Below are 19,579 nucleotides of genomic sequence, written 5' to 3'. Positions count from 1 at the left end.
AAACTTTGTTGGGCTCCATCCCAGGAACCAATCAGCCAAATATGAAGATTCAATACCTTTTAGTTCTTCAGAAGAAGTCGTTTGAAGTTTTTGACATATTTGACCCCTGTTACCTTGAAAGTAGGTCAAACTAATTTTCATTCGCAAACTTTGTTAGGCTCTATCCCAGGAAGCCACCAGCCAAATATACAGATTCTATACCCTTCAGTTCTTCAGAAGAAGTCATTTGAAGCTTTTTACACATTTGACTCCTGTGACCTTGAAAGTAGGTCAAGGTCATTTTCATTCTCAAACTTTGTTGGGCTCCATCCCAGGAACCAATCAGCCAAATATGAAGATTCAATACCTTTTAGTTCTTCAGAAGAAGTCGTTTGAAGTTTTTGACATATTTGACCCCTGTTACCTTGAAAGTAGGTCAAGGTCATTTTCGTTCTTAAACTTTGTAGGGCTCCTACCAACAAAGCTTTCAGCCAAATATCATGACTCTAGGCCTATCCGTTCTTCAGAAGAAGTTGTTTAAAGGAAAAGTTGACGGACGAGGACGGATGTACGGACGGACGGGCGTCCGTGGACGAACGGACGACGGACGCCGCACCACGACATAAGCTCACTTGCCCTTCGGGCAGGTGAGCTAAAAATGGGATCATGATAATTAAGGATTTGCTGAAAAACAACACAGACTACTCTTTCTTGTCTTTTAAGGAATTTTGTGATCTACATGGTACAATAACTATCTAGAATATCATGGTTTGATAACAAGTATAAAGCATTATCTGAAACAACTTAATTTGCCAAACAAAAATGTGATATACCCAATTATACCATTACATCTTGTAATAATTTCAAAGAAGAAAAAGGGATCTCAAGACTTCTATAATATACTTATCAGAAATAATGCATCAATAACTGCTCAAACAAAATTGGGAGACTATATTCGACTATAATCAGGAAACTTGGGGGAAAAGATATGCTATTCCTTTCAGGGTAACAAAAAATACAAAATTGCAAATTTTAACAAACAATTCTTATTTATACAAAATTTTACTTGTAAATAACCCACAGTGTTTTTGTATAATAGAAAGGGAGACAATTACCCACGTTTTATGGGAATGCAGGGAAGTAGAAACATTTCTGAGCAATTTTGAAAGTATTTTAAGTGCTCTCACTATTCCTTTCTCACTAAGTAAAGAATCAATGATCTTTGGTTTTATCAACCAAACTGGAATTTATACCAGAATTGATAATGAAATTACTCTGTTCATTAAACAATATACATACAAAACCAGATGTTTTCAAAAGTCAATTAATGCGACGGCTTTCGTCAATTCGATTCAAGATTACTATAAGGTTCAGAAATATATTGCTTGTGGTAAAGGGGAACAATGTCTTAGAAGATTTACTTCTGAATGGGAAAAATGGTTAAAATTAGTAGAGCTTGACCTCATCTAACCCTGAGTCTTATGACTATTTATATTAAGTTAGTAGGTGTTATTCTCTTGCTTACTCTGACCCCTCCTATTTACCCTCCTATTTATGTTTACAAGCAGCATAAACTAAACTGGAATCTCACTTGTCAATGTATATTTCCTTACCTATATTTACCACTCTTTCTTTTTGTATTATACATTGTCTTTTGCATGTCTCTATTCAATTAGAATAGGTAGCAATGACTGCTGATGCAGGTATACAGGTACAGTGTAAGTCAGAATCGTGTTTTTTGAACGATGCAGGCTGAGCCAACTTATTACAATCATTCATTGATGGTTTAATACAGGAACAAATGTACTTTAAAACAAAATATTGACAAAGGCTCACAGCAGTTATTTATTTTCATTTTTTTTTACTCAAATTTGGCAGTCTGATCTCTCTCTCTCTCTTAGTGCTCTTTGTCCATTTGTTTTGTCTCTCTATGTGTGAAAGTGTGTGATACTTGAATGTGTCTTGGTGATTGTATAAAATCAGAAGATGATGATGATGAGGAAGAGGAGGAGGATGACGAGGATGAGGAGGATGAGGATGAGGATAATTTCAATAGTTGATATGTGTGAATGTGTGATGTGTGTTGATGTGATGTTCTTTATATTAAATGTACATGTTCTGAAAATCTTGGAAAAAAACCCCAATTGTGACCAGTCACACAGCTGTACTATAATGGATCTAGATGAAATCGACTGCAACATCTTCAACATCAACATCAACATCAAAACAGTTTGTACAGTTGCTATTTCACACACAATCACAGCTAGTGCATCGATGAGAATTCTTACTTCCATATGATTTTCTATATGGGACAGCATGCATTGCATGACCCAATGAGCTTATCTTATATATTTCTCTCGCACATAAAAATATTACAAGAGGCCCAGAGGGCCTGTATCGCTCACCTGCAAATGTTAGAAAAGAAAATGAAGTTGGAATAGCTAGATGTTTCTGGTAGTGTACATATACATGTATTACATTAATATCATTGGTTCCCCTTCACCCAAGGATAATTCATACCAAGTTTGGACAAAATCCTGTCATTCCTACGGAAGGACAAGGATTTTGAAAAATTTGCTGTTTCCCCTATTGGGCCCCACCCCTCTGCCCCCAGGGGGGCCACAACAAGACCAAGATGCAAGGATGCTCCAGACTAATTTAGGATAAAATACTTTAATCTTAATGGTAGAAGAAGGATTTTAAAGGTATCCTTACGGTAGAAGAAGGATTTTAAAGGTTTTATCTCTGTTTCCATTATTTGGCCCCGCCCCTCTGCCCGAAAGGGGGCCACACCCACTTTTTGTACAAAATTGTGTCCCCTTTGCCCAAGGATGCTCCAGACTAAATAAGGATAAAATCCCCTAATCCCTACAGTAGAAGAAGGATCTATTTCCCCTATTTTGCCCCGCCCCTCTGCCCCCAGGGGAGCCACACACACCATTTATTCAAAATTGAGTCCCCTTGGCTGAAGGATGCTCCAGACTAAATTAGAATGAAATCCCTTAATCCCTATGGTAGAAGAAGGATTTAAAGGTTAAACCTATTTCCCCTCTACACCCACCGTTTATACAAAATTGAGTCTCCTTGGGCTAAGGATGCTCCAGACCAAATTTAGTCAAAATCTATTTAGCTGTTCAGGACGATTAGTGTTTTAAAGGAAAAGTTGACGAACGGACGATGGATGACGGATGCTGCGGTATGGCATAAGCTCCAGCTAATCATATGGTCAAACAATTGCCATTATATCATTAGTTAATCTTAACATTTACTAGCCAAACTGGCAGATTTTGTAAATGTAAAGAAAGCTGGGTCAACTTCACTCACTCACTCACTCAGACTAGCTTATCAATTTAGGTCAGTTCCCACGCAACAGGCAAACTCCCTATATTTTCTTAACGCATTATAATTAAACGATGTTGTCAGAAGCATAGCCTTACAGCTAAACAGAACCCACAATATGTCCTCCAGCAAACATATGGGCACCCATACATATGGAAAGTGTCAAAATACTCAGTAAACTTAATTTGTTGGAATGAAACATATATGAACCGGTATTAAAAGCTTCATAAAACAAACACATAGTGTATAAAACAATGTATGAGTTAATGCAAATACAAAAATGTGAACATAAAATAATTCACAAGCTGTTGACAACCCACACTCTGCCAAGTTTGCGCGAAAGCGAAAACGAAAGTAAGTTTGACGGTAGGTAGCCAAACACTCAACGGTACGAAAATGACACACTCGATGTGACGGGTCCGGATATGATTGGTTTAGAAAACATATCTGTCTTTCGTCATTCTTTTCTCATAAAACTGTAGTTAATTTCACACTATGCTTGTAATAAATCCCGGTCAAATTTGAGACTAACAGAACAATCTAAAACCTATAGAAATCGAATGTAATCTTGTGTTAGGAGAAGCTTGTAACTAACCCATTAGGGTGCGCCTGCTTACAAACGCACGGATGACTCATTTAATGGAATTCCCAGCGTTGTTTCCAGGTTGATGGGACTCCTTAGATGAACAATTTGACCGTTATTTGGATCTACGTCATATGTTAACGCTTGAATTCTGATTAATTTTCTTCCGGGATTTCGGATTTCCTTGTATAGAACGTAACAACATGTCTTTTTCCCACCACGAGTCATATTAATGAATGAAAACCCGCCTACACAAGACTGAATAATCTTCACACGTATACAGACACCTGTATCACTAAAGGATAAACTTATGTAATGTCCGGCCAGGATCGAGATGTGTACTATATTTTACTTGTCAGAAAGATAGGTAGAAAGAAGGAGCGGTCAATTTTAAGGCCATCTAATTCTGAGGTTGAAGTTTTGCCAGGAAGTTTATTGGTTCATATTGAAGAAGTTGACAAACATGGACAACTAGTTTGGGTTTTGGAGCTATTGGAACCAGACAGTACAGAAGTGGAGTGCTGCTTTGATGAAATACAACAATTGAAACACCAGGAGCTTAATTTACTTCAGCCAATTCCTGTTTTGAGTGAACGTGTGACCGTTTTTCATGACAAAACATGGCTTAACGAGGGAGTGACTCTTAGTGTGGGGGATCCAGTTATTGTATCTCTCAAAGGCAACCCAGACTTAGCTGGTATACTAAGATACAAAGGGGAATTGAAAGATAATACCGGTATTCAGTTTGGTGTTGAACTTTCAAGGGTAAGAGTGTTAAAAGGAGTTGTTGCCCTTACCTAATGTAAGGATTATACTAAAGATAATGTGTTTATATAACTAACATTAACAAATTATTTTTCTACAGCTGTTTTGCATAACTTCTTTTTTCTTACTGATGCACTACTGGGAAAAGGGGAGAATACTTGGTAGTACAGGTATTTAGGAGGACAAGACTCCCAGTTTTGAACCCTAAAATCTGTTGGTTTCATCTGAAAGAACAGCTCCAAAGATGCCATATGAAAGTGTAATTTTTTCCCAGGGTGTATATATACACACATTTTATTCATGTTTTTTATTCTGAGCATGTGTAATCTATCCCATGAAATTTCAAAAAGTTGGCAAGTATAAATCGCTGGGAACAGAATGGTCAGTTGGTGTAGAGTATTTTGAGTTCAGAGGTTCTGGGTTTGAATCCTGGACTGACCTTTTGAGGTTTTTCTCAACCTGTAAAGTTTGAATAGAAATTGTTGTATAACCCATCCCTACTTCTATTTTTTGTCAACCCTGAAGGTTTTGTTGGCATTTTCAATGAAAACTAGGTCAGCCTCCTTTTCTAATAATAACATAAGCAGAAACTAAAATATTGTTTGTACACGTTTAAAAGATCTAAGAACATTTATCATGATCTGGTAATTAAATATAGTGTTTTTCCCGCATATAGTGTTCTTCCCACAACTATGTCCTAAATGTAGTATAACAGGTTTAACTACCAAATCAGGGAAATCCCTAGTTCTATATATATAGCATGCTAACGTTGAAACTGTATCGATTTCAACATTTCCATAATATCACTTTTGTCAGCTAAAAGTCATTATTCAAAGTAGCACCTATGTTAGTTGCCATGGTAACTAGGAGTTGGCTAATTACATAGTCACTTTTCTGACAACCGGAAAAAACCTTTACATTATGTTACCACATTTTTCTGTAAATACTTGGTCGTAATCAAAAGACAACAAAAAGTCGTGTAATTATAAACTAACCAGGTGAGAAGAAGACTTCTATAGAACTATACACATGTTATTTACAATCACAATCTGGTTATAGCTATTGGGTAGGTGATTTGAATTTCTTAACATAATGAAAGATAGTTTACAGTTGATCTCAACTCTAATTATTTGAACTTGATAGAAAACTGAAGAAATAAAATAAAAGTCACCACATACCTTGTTACTAAACAAGAAAAAGAAAGGAAAATAGAGCTTCAGTTCCTTCTTTTTATTAAACCTTCATATTTCCTGCACACATTGTGATTTATAAGTTTGAACATTTTAGCATGACTTTGAATAATTGACATGATTCTTGAAAACTACAACTTTGAAAAATAAAAAAAGATTTCTTATTATTAGTATCTTATTAAATGCCTAACACTGACAAAAACCAAGAAATTTCTAAAATAGTCAAACCAAATTTTATTTTTTCAACTAACCTCAGACTAAATCAACATCATTTCAAACTTCAGAAACTATTTTTTATAACACATTATCAAACATATTAGTGAATAGAAAATAAATTTCCTTATTTTCACTTATTTTAATATATTTCTTATTTCTCCCATAGTCGATAAAAAATAATAATAAAACAGTTTTTAGGCTTTGATGCCTAACTTTGATCTCTTGATATTAAAACCCAGTGTCAACTACGAAATCATGAATCTCGCTTACATGACCCAAGAACAAGAAATAACTTTTTATTAAACCTTTTAGTTTGAAGGCCTAACATAATTATTTTTTAGGAAAATTTAGACTAGCACTCCAAGGTCAAGGTCCTTGTTTTTTATTGTACAGTGTAACTTTTACACAAAAAAATAAGAAAATCAAAATATAGTCCTCTGCCTATCTACCTTTATTCTAGTGAAATCAGAAACACAAAATTATTGTTTTAGGACTAATGTCCCAAATCCTACATTAAATATTTTGGTATAAATGTGCATTCGGTTTTGATATAAAGTTATCAATAGGTTCTGAAATTTTCTGTAAAATGGATAGTAAACATAAAATATTTTTTTATTACTTCCCTAACTTTTTTGAGTGGTAAATCCTGCATCACTTATTTTTAGACTTGTGGTCAGTGCTTTGAAATTTTGTGTATGGTGTGATGTTGAGACCCTTCCCTCTAGATCTATACAAATTGCATACATCTACCCAGTACTATACTTCCTGATTGTAGGGGGTCTGATCATTGGACATGTCACGTACAGAAAAACGAGTATCTCTGAATAAAGCCGTGGTGTCAATAAGGAACTGGTATTCATAGGGTTCACAATCGAGAAACTTGAAGCTAGAATCATAAAACTGTTCTGTTCAGTGTTGTCATTTGTACTTTTATACTACATGTATAGTTGTTTATATGTACATGTATACAAATGGATTAAAGGTGATCTGACATGTATACTTTTCATCCATTATTTAACAGTATTTTGTTTGTTTGTAACTTACATTTTTGTCCTTCTATCAATTTCTGTTTTTTTTTTTTTTAAAAAAACAACGGAATGAATGTTCATTAGAAGAAAAGCAATTTTTATGCAATTAATTAGAATAGTTATGAATACATGTAAAATTGTATAAACTATTTTGATAAGATCTTCAGTAATTTAAAACTATAAAACATATTACATTATGGACATTATTGTCTACTTTTAATTGCTTCTAAAAAAGCTATTACTTACACTAATATTTTTTCATAAATTATGAATATGAATTATCTATATTTCAGGAAAACCGGGGTAAGGGAACATGTGATGGTGTTTTTCGTAAAAAACGGTACTTTACCACAGAAACAAATTCTTCCGTGTTTGTGCCATTGAATAAGATTCGAAGAGACCTTACCAGACCAGCTAGCCATGGAGGAACGGGGGGCGCTACTGGTTTTGCAAATGAACAGCAGACTTTTGCTGATTATCATGGTTTACGAGAACGTGACCGGGTTGTATGGATGAGTGACAGCGGTGCGGAGCATGGTGTAGTGAAATGGATAGGGATTTTACCCGATTCTCGCCATCATGAAGTCACGGTTGGGGTGGAATTTGTAAGTTCTATTGCCTGGTTTAATTTGTTTTCAAAGATAAATGATTCCGAAAAAATTTATACAGATCCTGTCCATGATAATGCTGACCAAAAATAAGGTTCAATTAGTTTGTCAGATCCTGTCACAGGATATTGTAAAGGTGATACATGTAGATGTTTTTGAAGATCTGTACACTTGTTCATTCTGCGCTCAAAATAATTACTGTAACTTGGGTTTTGAACTTTAATTGATAATGTAGATATCAAGGAATTAAATTGCTGATTTGTGTTTTACTTTTCAGGATAATCCCGTGGGTTCGGGGACAGGGAAATATAAAAATACTCGTCTTTTCTATGCCAAAGCACAACATGCTTCTTTAGTACCTATTATGGGCCTTATAAAAGCTGATGATGTTGCGGTCAGAGATACAAGTAAGTTATTTTTTTTATTGCTTGGAGAATGTTTGGTTTATTTAGAGTACACTCCGGTTTTTTGTTTTATATCTCCAAAACATAAAAAATATATTCAAGTTAATCCTTATAATTTAATCGACTATACACAATCCCTGTGGAAATCCATTCTTATTGGTGGACTCTTTTCTCTTAGAAATTGTTACGCTGCTGTATCAGCCAATCAAAAGCGACGTTACAAACAGCCATGTCATTTTTTACGTTATGGGCTGATAACATAACTTTTGAAGCCAATTAAAATGCTTGTTACCAGCAAGATTAAATTAAAAAAGATAATCTGGAATTAATTAATTTCACACTTAATTTACTTTAAACTTAGAGCAGATCTACCAAAAGGAGATACATCTATTTCTTGTTTGCCCATCATTATCTAGAGAAGAATCTAAACTACTGAAATATTACCTTGGTCAAGTGTTTGATGTAATAAGATTTTGCCAAAATTGTTTGAGAACCAAAAAATAATTGTTGGAGAGAATTGTTGAAAAAAACAACTATTTTTTGGGTAGGGAGCAATTGCATATCATAGGAACTCAAAGGTCAATGGTATTTAAGGTTCATGTATTTGTTTTTGAAATTGTAAAACAGTGATTTTTGGGACACACATATTTGAGTCATGGCCATGGGCTCATGCAATTTCTGCTGGTCTCATCCAAATTTGATAACCTACTATATCGCTTAGTTGTGAGACTCCTTAATATTTGGAAATAACAGTGCTCTAGATTTGCCAGAAGAAATCCTACAAAATTAACTAACAGTTGCAAACCATATCCCTTTGCCATGGCTGTTTGCCGCATTTGTTTCTTCAGTTATGTTGACTTTGTGTGTGTGTTTTATTGCATGGTAATGGTTGTCTTGTTGGCTTCACTGACCCTAACACCTTCTGTTTTCCCCCTACAATCTAGCCCCTAACTATGGCGACAGTAACAAGGTATTTATGGAAGGTTCCAACACCACGCCAGAGCTGCTTCGAGAACAGGAACAGCTCTTACTGGAGGCAGAGAAACGCAAGCTATCGCAACAACAGACGGACAAATATGGTGCTCAGCAAAAATATTCTAAACAAGGAGGAGCACAGACGTATCACAGAGAAGAACAGTTTGATCTAAACGATGTTAAAAATAAAGTCACTGCGGACATCCATGCTCCTCCCAAACAAATAGGATTAACTAAACCTATGTATCGACAGACCGAGCCTACTGAAGAAAAAGGTCAAGGACTAAACCCTGTATATGAATATAATAAGAAAAATCAAGGTATGTTGACAGAAATGATGTATAACACATATAATGATTATTTTATTTCACACAAGCCAATCTTTCTAGACTAACAGGGTTAAACTGCGCACAGAAACCAAAGTGTCTGTACTTACAAGGTTCCACAATACACAATTCAAAATGTCTGGAATGATAACATTCAAATGTTTGCACAAACAATAGTGTTCAGACTAAATGCAATGTTCTTCTCTTACCATGACAAGACAGAATGTCTGGTGTAACAAGGCTTTAAAATTACACAAACCAAAATATATCAATTTACAACGTTGAGTCGGCAAGAAACCTGAGTTTTCAGGCTGACAAGGTTTCCACTGTACACAGAAACCTGAGTTTTCAGGCTGACAAGGTTTCCGCTGTACACAGAAACCCAACAACTGCAGAAAAAGAACTGACACAGAACCATTGTATACATGAATCAATGTGTCTTATAATTTGACTTACAATATTTCACTGTACATAAAAATGCAAGATGTCCAGTCTAAATGAGTGGCTCCAATTTATACTCAAACCAAATTATCTGGACTAACAAGGTTCCCCTGTACACAAACTAAGGTGTCCAGACTAGCAAGGTTCAGTTTAGCAAAAACCATTGTATCCTAACTCTGGTTAAAGTTTACTGTACTCGCAAACCATTGTATCCTTACTCTGGTTAGAGTTTACTGTACTCACAAACCATTCTATCCTAACTCTGGTTAGAGTTTACTTTACTCACAAACCATTGTATCCTAACACTGGTTAGAGTTTACTGAACTCACAAACAGTTGTATCCTAACTCTGGTTAAAGTGTACTGTACTCGCAAACCATTGTATCCTTACTATGGTTAGAGTTTACTGTACTCAAAAACCATAGTATCCTAACTCTGGTTAGAGTTTAATGAACTCACAAACCGTTGTATCCTAACTCTGGTTTTAGTTTGCTGTCCTCGCAAGCCATTGTATCCTTACTCTGGTTAGAGGTTACTGTACTCACAAACCATTTTATCCTTTCTCTGGTTAGAGTTTACTGAACTCACAAACAGTTGTATCCTAACTCTGGTTTTAGTTTGCTGTCCTCGCAAGCCATTGTATCCTTACTCTGGTTAGAGTTTACTGTACACACAAACCATTGTATCCTAAATCTGGTTAGAGTTTACTGTACTCAAAAACCATAGTATCCTAACTCTGGTTAGAGTTTACTGTACTCACAAACCATTGTATCCTAATTCTAGTTTGAGTTTACTGTACTCATAGACCAGTATGTATCAGGCTGACAAGTTTCAACAGAACACAGAAACTAAGGTTAACAGATTTACACTGTTCCAATGTACATGTTAAAAATCAATGTTCTGTTTCATAAACGAACCAAAGCAATTGGACTAACAAGGTTCTACTGTATACAAAAATCAAGTGTCTTGACTAACAAGGTTCTGCTATATTCAAAAAGCAAAGTGTTTTGACTAAATAGGTTTTACTGTATATAAAAGGCAAAGTGTCTTGACCAACTAGGTTTTACTGTATACCAAAAGCAAAGTGTCTTGAATAACTAGGTTCTCCTGTATATAAAAAGGCAAGTGTTTTGACCAACTATGTTGTACTGTAAATAAAATCCAAAGTGTCTTGGTCAAATAGGTTCTACTGCATACAAAAAGCAAAGTGTCTTGACTTACTTTAGGATCTACTGTATATAAAAAGCAAAGGGTCTTGACCAATAAGGTTCTCCTGTATATTAAAAGACAAGTGTCTTGACCAACTAGGTTCTACTGAATACAAAAAGCAAAGTGTCTTGACTTACTTTAGGATCTACTGTATATAAAAAGCAAAGGGTCTTGACTAACTAGGTTTTACAGGATACAAAAACCAAAGTGTCTTGACTTACTTTAGGATCTACTGTATACAAAAAGCAAAGGGTCTTGACCAATAAGGTTCTCCTGTATATAAAAAGACAAGTGTCTTGACCAACTATGTTGTACTGTTAACAAAAAGCAAAGTGTCCTGACAAACCAGGTTCTCCTGTATATAAAAAGCAAAGGGTCTTGACTAACTAGGTTTTACAGGATACAAAAACCAAAGTGTCTTGACTTACTTTAGGATCTACTGTATACAAAAAGCAAAGGGTCTTGACCAATAAGGTTCTACTGTATATTAAAAGACAAGTGTCTTGACCAAATAGGTTCTACTGAATACAAAAAGCAAAGAGTCTTGACTTACTTTAGGATCTACTGTATACAAAAAGCAAAGGGTCTTGACCAATAAGGTTCCCCTGTATATTAAAAGACAAGTGTCTTGACCAAATAGGTTCTACTGAATACAAAAAGCAAAGAGTCTTGACTTACTTTAGGATCTACTGTATACAAAAAGCAAAGGGTCTTGACCAATAAGGTTCTCCTGTATATTAAAAGACAAGTGTCTTGACGAACTATGTTGTACTGGATACAAAAAACAAAGTGTCTTGACTTACTTTAGGATCTACTATATATAAAAAGCAAAGGGTCTTGACCAATAAGGTTCTCCTGTATATAAAAAGCAAAGGGTCTTGACTAACTAGGTTTTACAGGATACAAAAAGCAAAGTGTCTTGACTTACTTTAGGATCTACTGTATATAAAAAGCAAAGGGTCTTGACCAATAAGGTTCTCCTGTATATAAAAAGACAAGTGTCTTGACCAACTATGTTGTACTGTTTACAAAAAGCAAAGTGTCTTGACAAACTAGGTTCTACTGTAAATAAAATCCAAAGTGTCTTGATCAAATAGGTTCTACTGCATAAAAAAAGCAAAGTGTCTTGACCAACTAGGTTCTACTGCGTACATAAAGCAAAGTGTCCTGACAAATTAGGTTCTCCTGTATATAAAAAGCAAAGGGTCTTGACTTACTTTAGGATGTGCTGTATATAAAAAGCAAAGTGTCTTGACCAATAAGGTTCTCCTGTATATAAAAAGCAAAGGGTCTTGACCAATAAGGTTCTCCTGTATATAAAAAGCAAAGGGTCTTTACTTACTTTAGGATGTGCTGTATATAAAAAGCAAAGGGTCTTGAATTACTTTAGGATGTGCTGTATATAAAAAGCAAAGTGTCTTGACCAACTAGGTTCTACTGCGTACATAAAGCAAAGTGTCCTGACAAATTATTTTCTCCTGTATATAAAAAGCAAAGGGTCTTGACGAATAAGGTTCTCCTGTATATAAAAAGACCAGTGTCTTGACCAACTAGGTTCCACTGTAAATAAAATCCAAAGTGTCTTGATCAAATAGGTTCTACTGCATACATAAAGCAAAGTGTCCTGACAAACTAGGGTTTCCTGTATATGAAAAGCAAAGGGTCTTGACTAACAAGGTTCTACTATATACAAAAAGCAAAGTGTTTTGACTAAATAGGTTTTACTGTATATAAAAGGCAAAGGGTCTTGACCAATAAGGTTCTCCTGTATATAAAAAGACAAGTGTTTTGACCAACTATGTTGTACTGTTAACAAAAAACAAAGTGTCTTGACTTACTTTAGGATCTACTGTATATAAGAAGCAAAGTGTCTTGACCAATTAGGTTCTACTGTATATAAAAAGCAAAGGGTCTTGACCAATAAGGTTCTCCTGTATATAAAAAGACAAGTGTCTTGACCAACTATGTTGTACTGTTAACAAAAAGCAAAGTGTCCTGACAAACCAGGTTCTCCTGTATATAAAAAGCAAAGTGTCTTGACTTACTTTAGGATGTGCTGTATATAAACAGCAAAGGGTCTTGACCAATAAGGTTCTCCTGTATATAAAAAGCAAAGTGTCTTGACCAATAAGGTTCTCCTGTATATAAAAAGACAAGTGTCTTGACCAACTAGGTTCCACTGTAAATAAAATCCAAAGTGTCTTGATCAAATAGGTTTTCCTGTATATAAAAAGACAAGTGTCTTGATCAAATAGGTTCTACTGCATACAAAAAGCAAAGTGTCTTGACCAACTAGGTTCTACTGCGTACATAAAGCAAAGTGTCCTGACAAATTAGGTTCTCCTGTATATAAAAAGCAAAGGGTCTTGACTTACTTTAGGATGTGCTGTACATAAAAAGCAAAGGGTCTTGACTTACTTTAGGATGTGCTGTATATAAAAAGACAAGTGTCTTGACCAACTAGGTTCCACTGTATATAAAATTCAAAATGTCTTGACTAACTAGGTTCTACTGCATACAAAAAGCAAAGTGTCTTGACCAACTAGGTTCTCCTGTATATAAAATTCAAAATGTCTTGACTAACTAGGTTCTTCTGTACACAAAAAGCAAAGTGACAGTTATGATTGACTTTGGCATTCTTTGAACAAGTTCAAATGTGGATGCCATCAGTTAAAGGTCAAGGTCACTGTATATAAAAGTAGATTTCACCGACACGATAACAGCAGTTGTATACTTTGACTGATTTTCATGAAACTTCACAATAATGTTTGCCTTGATGGCAGCCATCAGTCAAAGGTCACTGTTATTGATAATATAATTTCATCACATTTTCACAAAGATTCATTATGTTTGTATATGTATCATTGTCAAGGGTCTAGGTCATAGTTACTGAAAATATTATGTACATATTGTGGCTAGTTATCACTCTCAAGGTTCCTACAGTCTTGAAAAGGCCCTAAATATAAGTATGAAGGAACTTTAGCTAGAAAAGGTCCTACCTTTGCAGGGTATTTTTAAGTAAGAAAAGGCCATAGATAGGCTCTAAAGCCAAGAAGACATGCTCTGGTTTACTTCAGTTTCAAATATTTATTGTAAATAATACATAATTTGATCCTAATATTTTGTTTTAATAGTAGTTTCTGAAAATAATATGAATATTGACTTACAGGTATTAGTTACCATTTGGCGACTCTAATATGATATTTTTAATATATGGATGAATACAATGAAACCAGAGGTGCGGGCACAAAACACAATGGATAAAATTGTATTAAAATTTAGTGGACATGTGTTTTAAATGGGCTACCAAACTGAAAGACAAACATATAGCATGATGTACCAGTTGCATGAAGCTTTTCAGTCTTGGGAGGGAGGGGGGAATGGGCAAGGGAGCATACAGGAAAAAAACAAGAGTACATGGATAATAACATTCTAGCATGATCACTGTCAGTAACGTTAACACTAGAACAAACACCAGTTTCAAGTTCAAGGGGGTTTAAATGTGTTAAAAATTTAAAACATTCAAACAAATTAAACTATCAATAACCAAGGGGCTAAAAATGATGATATTTTGTCAGTAGCATGCCAGAAGGAATGACTACCATGTTTATTCAAATAAATGTCCTTGAAGAACTTTTAAGGTCACAGTGATTAATTGTAATAAACTTTTCTATAACTTCTGATTAACCAAAAGGCATAAAATAACATTTGGTCAAAAATGTGGTTGGCCTAGAATAGCGATATTTTGCGCGTAATATACCAAAATTAACTTTGTTCAAATAAATGACCCTGACCTATTTTCAAGGTCACTGGGTTCAAAAGAAAGAAAACTAACTACAAATGAGTCCTAGGATGTTGATACATGTATTTAGTCAGAAACATGCTGTGATGGAGAGCTATGAAGTATGTAAAAAATGGCCTTTGACCCACATTCAAGTTCAGAGGGGGTCAAATATGTGAAAATCATTAAAATGAATTTTGAGTAACCAAGAGTCCTAGGATGATATTTAGCTAGTACCATGTACGTATAAAGGGCTATCAAATTGGTTTAAATTGTTGATAATGTTCACCCCTATTGATTGTCAAGGGGTTTTAATACATTAAACCCTTCAAACAAATTCCTCTGATATACCAAGACCTCATCCTGCTTGCAAGGTCACAGAGGTTAAACGTATGAAAAAGTATCTGATTTCTTTGACCAAATTTTTCCTAATAACCAAGATACACCAAATGCTGATATTTGGTCAATGACGCGGTGGGATAAAGGCTTTAAATTTGATTGAATAAATGATGTTGACCAGTTTCAAGGTCACAGGAGACAAACAATTATAAAGACTTTACACATCTTCTTCTGAATAACCAAAGGCTTCGGGTCATGATAATTGGCTAGAAGCATTCCGGTATGAAGGACAAGTTTGTTCACATTCATTGAATTCAATGATATTGATCAAGTATTCTATAGAACAACAAAATCTTCAAACAAAATCACTTACTTTGTAAAGTAATGATACTTGACATGTAGCCTATTGAAGATGTGAGATTAAAGTTGTCAGATGAACAACAGGTGGGTGATACAAGCCCATCAGGCCTCTTGTTAAGAAGTACATAGAAACAAATGAATGTTTCTTTTTACAAAGTTAGGAAAGTTGATACTGAAAAAAAGTTACCTGGTACCTTAATTATGAATGGAAAATGTTTATAAGTGTAGAGCTGGTTAGCTTTATGTGTCTGTCTTACATTTTGCTGAAGATGTGTTGTTGGAAGAAAGTTGTTTAAATAGAGATCTGATGTATGTCTTAAGCTATTCTAAACATGACAGCACCAGCTATGTGCTACTATATGCTAGGAGAAGTGAAAGTACGAGGCTTGGAAGTCTGTATATGGTACACACTGGTACTGATGCTACAGGTCTATTACACTACTTGAGCTAATTTATCAACTTCCATACGTGTTGTAATTAGCACCCAGGGCACTTAAAATTGTCTTAGAATGAAAAGCAGAAAAAAGAAGATTTTTAATAGAAAAAGTTGTGCATCTTCAACCAGTTGTTATCACCAAAGGATATTTTAAAGATCCCAGCCATGTTACCAGACATAAGTCTCTGTTTTAAAGTGAAAGTACTCTCTATTAGTCATTGGTTGGGCCTTGTCAGGTCTGTGAGGGGATCTTATATTCTATATATGGGGAGGAACGCTAATTACGTTGAATACGGTTGAATGTGTGTACAGAAACATGGAAATCCCATTAGGAATTTCCTCATTCTCAATGAACAGGAAAACCAATGATAATAAGCTTAAGTAATATAAACATAAAAGGAGACAGGAAGTGATCCTTGAACTGTGTGTAACTGATGGACTCACTCGTGTGAATGATAAGACAGACCCTGATCACACATGAATGAACATATCGGTAACTATGTTTGCATGCCATTGATGATTGTGCTGAGTGTTAAGTCATGTGCATGCATTTATCAATTGATAACATTTTATATAGAATCAGACAAGAGATTTGACAGTTATAATCTAGGTAGAATAGAGTTATATGTATAATTGATAACTGTTTCAATTCAGTACAATGGATTTTTAGACTGTATACATGTTTAAACCATTAAAACTATTACATAATCTGGTATTCATAACAGTTGCCTCATATTAAACTGTAGTATACATAATAAATGTATGTATATTTTTTATAAATACATTTGAAAAGATCTTTTACACAAATTGTTTAACACTGGAGGAAACTACCAAAACTATGAAAATTGGTGGAACATTTAAAGGTAAACAAATTAGGTCACCCGAGTGAATCAGGTGACCTACTGTGATCACTTTTCGTCCTTCATGTGTAAACAAGTAAACAATAACATTTTTAACTTCTCCCCAGGAACCGTCAGTCAGATTTTGATGAAATTTGGTGGTAATCATCAGCCTTGGGTGAAGATCAGAACATATACTCAAGATAGGGCTGACACCCCAGGGGGCTAAGGGGTGGGGCTATAAAGCGTCATTGAGTGCAAAATATTCAAAAAACATCTCCTCTGAAATTTACCTGTGGATTTTGACCAACATTTCATATGATGATGATGATCAGAATTTATACATAATAGGTGGCTGAGGGATGGGACCATATGGGGTCACTGAGTTCATAAACATTAACAGTCATATTTTTTACTTCTCCTCAGAAACCATTTGTCAGATTTTGATAAAACCTGATGGTAAATCATCTGCCTATAGGGGGGATGAAATGTCTTCTCAAGAAGGGGCTGACATCAACCCTAGGGGATGATATGCAGGGTTATAAATGGTCATTGAGTGCAAAATCTGCAAAAAATATCTCCTCTGAAACTTAAAAGTGGATTTTGACTAACATTCATGAAATTATCCTTAGCTTAGATGCTGAGGATTAGAAGTTATACTCAAGAAGGGGCTGTGTGCAAAATCTTCAATAAACATGATCAGGCATTTGTCATTTATCAAAAGAGACAATTTCTACATTCTTCTAAAGACATTTGTCATAATCACCAACTTAACCAAAAGGTCATGAACTTTGTAAAAATTGACCTCTACAAAAACTTGTGACCTTTGTAAAATGTGGCAACCTCTAAAAACATAACTAAAATAATAGAACTGATGTTCATCTATCCAGATTTAAAGAGAAGTCCTGAGCCGTCCACCTCTGAGATTGTCATACGAGAGTCCCTAGAACAACCTGGGAGTGGGGGCAGCAAACGGGGTCAGGAGTCCATCCCAAATGCTGACCCCGACCTTGAGGTGGGGTCAATGGTGGAGGTCATGAACAACCCTCCATTGTATGGGGTCATTAAGTGGACTGGCTACCTCCCTGACCAGAAGAAACCACTTAAACCAATCGCTGGACTGGAAATGGTGAGTTTATGCTATATAATCAGTATATTTTGCAAGACATCATTTATCATACGTATAATGTAAATCTTTCCTGATACTATAAACATCAAATCAAACGAAGTATAAGTATGTCATATGCAACTATAGACTCTTGCACACCATGTTGGGAGTATTATCAGTATTTGTCTTCCATAAATTCTTGTAATGTTTTTTTATGTTATTATTCACAGGAAGAAGAAATATCTGCGGGAACAGACGGTACGTTTGGTCAACATCGCATGTTTCATTGTGCTCCTAGGAAGGCCTTCTTTGTTCCCCTGTATAAGTGTAGAAAGGACAAGCGATTTGTGGAATGCAAAATGTCTTTAGAAGATGCCATGGGAAAAAATAACTTTGGAAGATTAGAAACTCCGGATGTTCCGGGAAATATTTCTCCACCAGATTCTATGGAGGTATTCGATATAAGACATAAAGTCTGTGGTAAAGAAAAGGGCATTCAAGGTCACCATAACTCTTGTTACCTCGATGCTACATTGTTTGCGATGTTCTACTTCACGACAGTGTTTGATGGTATTCTGTACAGACCTAAACGTAGCGATGACCTTCCTGAGTATGAAGAGGTCAAGCAGGTCATAAAGGAGGGCATTGTGAACCCATTAAGGAGGTAAGACAACTTTCTACATATCTAAATAGGTCATAAGGGAGGGAATGGTGAACCCTCTGAGGAGGTGTCAAAACTGTCAAATAATATTTCTGTCATTCTTAACCCCAGATAATAGTTGTACTCCTTTTCTTTACAATTATTTGATAGAAACTGGTTTTGAAAAGTCTCTAATATTAACTGTTTGATTGTGAAGCATGACAAGAAATGTGAATTTATTAGATGATTGTTAAATATCTTCCAAGTCTGAGAGATTGTGAGAGAGCAGAGTATGTACCGGTACATAAAGTTGTGTTTAGAAACTCTTATTTTGTTTAATAGGCCATCATTTGCATTAATTCTCCTAATGGTATGTAAAATTTTAATCAGTTAATTAGAATATATTTTTATTCAAAACCGTAACAAAGGACCAAGTACAATAAACTAAATGACATCAGCAGATTAAAATGAGAGTATGTTCAACCCATGATACCCACAATTTATTAAGAGTTCTGAAGTTCCATGTGTTATTTCTCTACATTACTTTCTTTCTTTGTAAATAAATAAAGTGAAAGGAGACAACCTCTTGAGATAAATAGATTTTTTTCATCTTTTGGGAGTGAGAATTAGGGAATCTCAACCAGGAGGAAGATTCTCCAGCCCACCTCAAAAGGGTGAATTTTCTCTCACCCTGTTGATCCTGTCATGATCCTGTCATATTCATAATGCAGTGTTGGCATTAAAGGCTCAATGCATTATTGATGTGACGTTATTGTCTTGTTGACATGCATGACGTCCTACAATTGTTTTAGTCGAAGAATCCCCTGTCTCAACCCTCTGATGTGACAAGTTTTAGTCGGTGAATCCCCTGACTCAACCCTCGGATGTGACAAGTTTTAGTCGGAGAATCCCCTGTCTCAACCCTCGGATGTGACAAGTTTTAGTCGGAGAATCCCCTGTCTCAACCCTCGGATGTGACAAGTTTTAGTCGGAGAATCCCCTGTCTCAACCCTC

The 19,579-nt window shown here is 35.3% G+C and overlaps 1 protein-coding gene across 2 annotated transcripts in view; it reads left to right on the top strand.

Moving 5' to 3' along the window:
* Positions 1 to 3,958: 3,958 nt before the first annotated feature.
* Positions 3,959 to 19,579, top strand: part of LOC110466750 (ubiquitin carboxyl-terminal hydrolase CYLD-like) — a 36,537-nt gene continuing 20,916 nt past the window's right edge. Inside the window, exons 1-6 of one of the 2 annotated variants that reach the window (XM_021523474.1) lie at positions 3,959 to 4,666; positions 7,394 to 7,705; positions 7,986 to 8,115; positions 9,057 to 9,407; positions 17,708 to 17,946; positions 18,156 to 18,589. In XM_021523474.1, the coding sequence (XP_021379149.1) occupies positions 4,217 to 4,666; positions 7,394 to 7,705; positions 7,986 to 8,115; positions 9,057 to 9,407; positions 17,708 to 17,946; positions 18,156 to 18,589 (1,916 nt within the window). In that variant the 5' untranslated portion in view covers positions 3,959 to 4,216. The remainder of the gene's footprint in view (positions 4,667 to 7,393; positions 7,706 to 7,985; positions 8,116 to 9,056; positions 9,408 to 17,707; positions 17,947 to 18,155; positions 18,590 to 19,579) is intronic. The other variant, XM_021523475.1, reaches the window with a different exon arrangement.

The sequence above is a fragment of the Mizuhopecten yessoensis genome, unplaced genomic scaffold (assembly GCF_002113885.1).
Source record: "Mizuhopecten yessoensis strain PY_sf001 unplaced genomic scaffold, ASM211388v2 scaffold11145, whole genome shotgun sequence".
Taxonomy (NCBI): Eukaryota; Metazoa; Mollusca; class Bivalvia; order Pectinida; family Pectinidae; genus Mizuhopecten; species Mizuhopecten yessoensis.
The sequence above is the reverse complement of the archived record's forward strand: the minus strand, read 5'-3'. Positions and strand labels throughout refer to the sequence as shown.